Source organism: Mus musculus, chromosome 14 (assembly GCF_000001635.26).
Source record: "Mus musculus strain C57BL/6J chromosome 14, GRCm38.p6 C57BL/6J".
Taxonomy (NCBI): domain Eukaryota; kingdom Metazoa; phylum Chordata; class Mammalia; order Rodentia; family Muridae; genus Mus; species Mus musculus.
This window is the reverse complement of record NC_000080.6, coordinates 50,185,537-50,187,432: the sequence shown is the minus strand read 5'-3', so window position 1 is coordinate 50,187,432 and position 1,896 is coordinate 50,185,537. Positions and strand designations below refer to the sequence as shown.

The following is a 1,896-nucleotide window of genomic DNA, read 5'->3' as shown; positions in this document are numbered from 1 at the left end:
TTTAGATAAACAGATGGACAAATAGACGGTAGTTCTGTTTATATTATTTGCATTTGACTGGTGTTTGCTGCAAGAAAAGAGTGATGTTTTCAGTACATTTATTTAGACTGTTTCCTCACTAATATTGTATAATCATCTCTTGAGCCAACCTCTTTGATAAGATATAGAAAAAGGATAGTATATTATATGAAGCACCTACTACCTATGAATCCAGATGATGAATGTGGCTAATAAGTCTGTTGTGACTGAATTTGTTTTGCTGGGACTCTCTAATTCCTGGGAACTACAGATATTTTTCTTCATAGTATTTTCACTCTTTTATGTGGCAACAATGGTGAGTAATAGCATGATAGTCCTCATCGTCATATCTGACTCTCACCTACACTCTGCTATGTATTTTCTGCTTACCAATCTTTCTATTATTGATATGTCTCTTGCTTCCTTTGCTACTCCCAAGATGATCATAGATTATCTAACTGATCATAAAACAATCTCTTTTGATGGATGCATTGCTCAGATATTCTTTCTCCACCTGTTCACTGGTACTGAGATTATTTTACTAATGGCCATGTCTTTTGACAGGTATATTGCAATTTGTAAACCTCTGCGCTATGCCTCAATCATAAGTCCCCAGGTGTGTATTGCCTTTGTGGTGTCCTCATGGGTTGTAGGAACCATGCATTCAATGAGTCAGGTCATATTTGCCCTCACATTACCATTCTGTGGTCCCAATAAGATAGATAGCTTTTTCTGTGACCTTCCTGTGGTGTTCCAGCTGTCTTGTGTAGATACTTATGTTCTTGGTCTCTTTATGATTTCAACAAGTGGCATTATTGCATTATCTTGCTTCATTCTGTTATTTAATTCATACATTATTGTGCTGGTTACTATCAAGCACCATTCTTCCAAAGGATCATCTAAGGCTCTTTCAACCTGTACAGCCCACTTCATCGTTGTCTTCATGTTCTTTGGGCCATGTATCTTTATCTATATGTGGCCACAAAACAGCTTTGTGATAGAAAAGATACTGTCTGTATTTTATACTATATTTACTCCCATTATGAACCCAGTGATATATACTTTGAGAAATCATGAAGTAAATTCAGCCATGAGGAAACTGAGAAGTAAGTTCCTAAATTTTAGTACAGAAACTCCTTCCCATTCTTTATAGTTTTAAATTCTTCATTATTAAGTATAATGGGTTTTGTGAAACAGCAATACTGTGTTATGCATGTCTTAAAAAATACATTTGAAACTTTAAAAGGGAGTTAATGGAAATAATTGCTTCCAGGAAAAAAAAAACTAGTCTATAAAAGCGATAGGATTTACTGTTTAATAGTAGAATTTACTGTTTAAAATTAGTTGGGATGTTGAATAATCAGGTTAATAGAAAAGAAGAACAATTAAATACAGCTTAAAGAGGGACTAATGATTACGGGTAATGATGCCAGTTGTGTACACACAGAAACTCATGATACCACCTAAAGCACAACAAATGGGCAGGATTTCTATGATCCATAAGGTTTCATCACTGCTGTAGAAAATAAATTTCTGTCTCCAAATCATCATTTTCCACAAACTTGCACCATTTCTGTTTTACATCTAAATCAATTTATAATATCTGGTAGAGAAGTCCTGGTATATGTAAATATGGAAATGTAGACAAAGTGTAGAGAAGTCGTGTAAGTGTGAGTTCTTTCTCAGCCACATCAACTAAGGAGCATCAGTATCTCACTCTTACATCAACCACCACTAATCACAACCACAGCACTATTTTGATGCCTCTTTCTGACAATGATGATTTGAAGGCTAGTGCAACAATCCTGAAAAATCAGACAATGTTATGAGGTGAGTTGCAAAGATGATAAGTTTTGTTTCAGCAGGTTCATGGAAGTT

General features: G+C 35.0%; 1 protein-coding gene across 1 annotated transcript; it reads left to right on the top strand.

The window, feature by feature from the left end:
• The first annotated feature begins 214 nt into the window (after positions 1-214).
• Positions 215-1,171, top strand: Olfr730 (olfactory receptor 730). Its single transcript, NM_146493.2, has one exon. It carries the CDS (start codon positions 215-217, stop codon positions 1,169-1,171), a length of 957 nt encoding a protein of 318 aa, NP_666704.2.
• Positions 1,172-1,896: the final 725 nt, after the last annotated feature.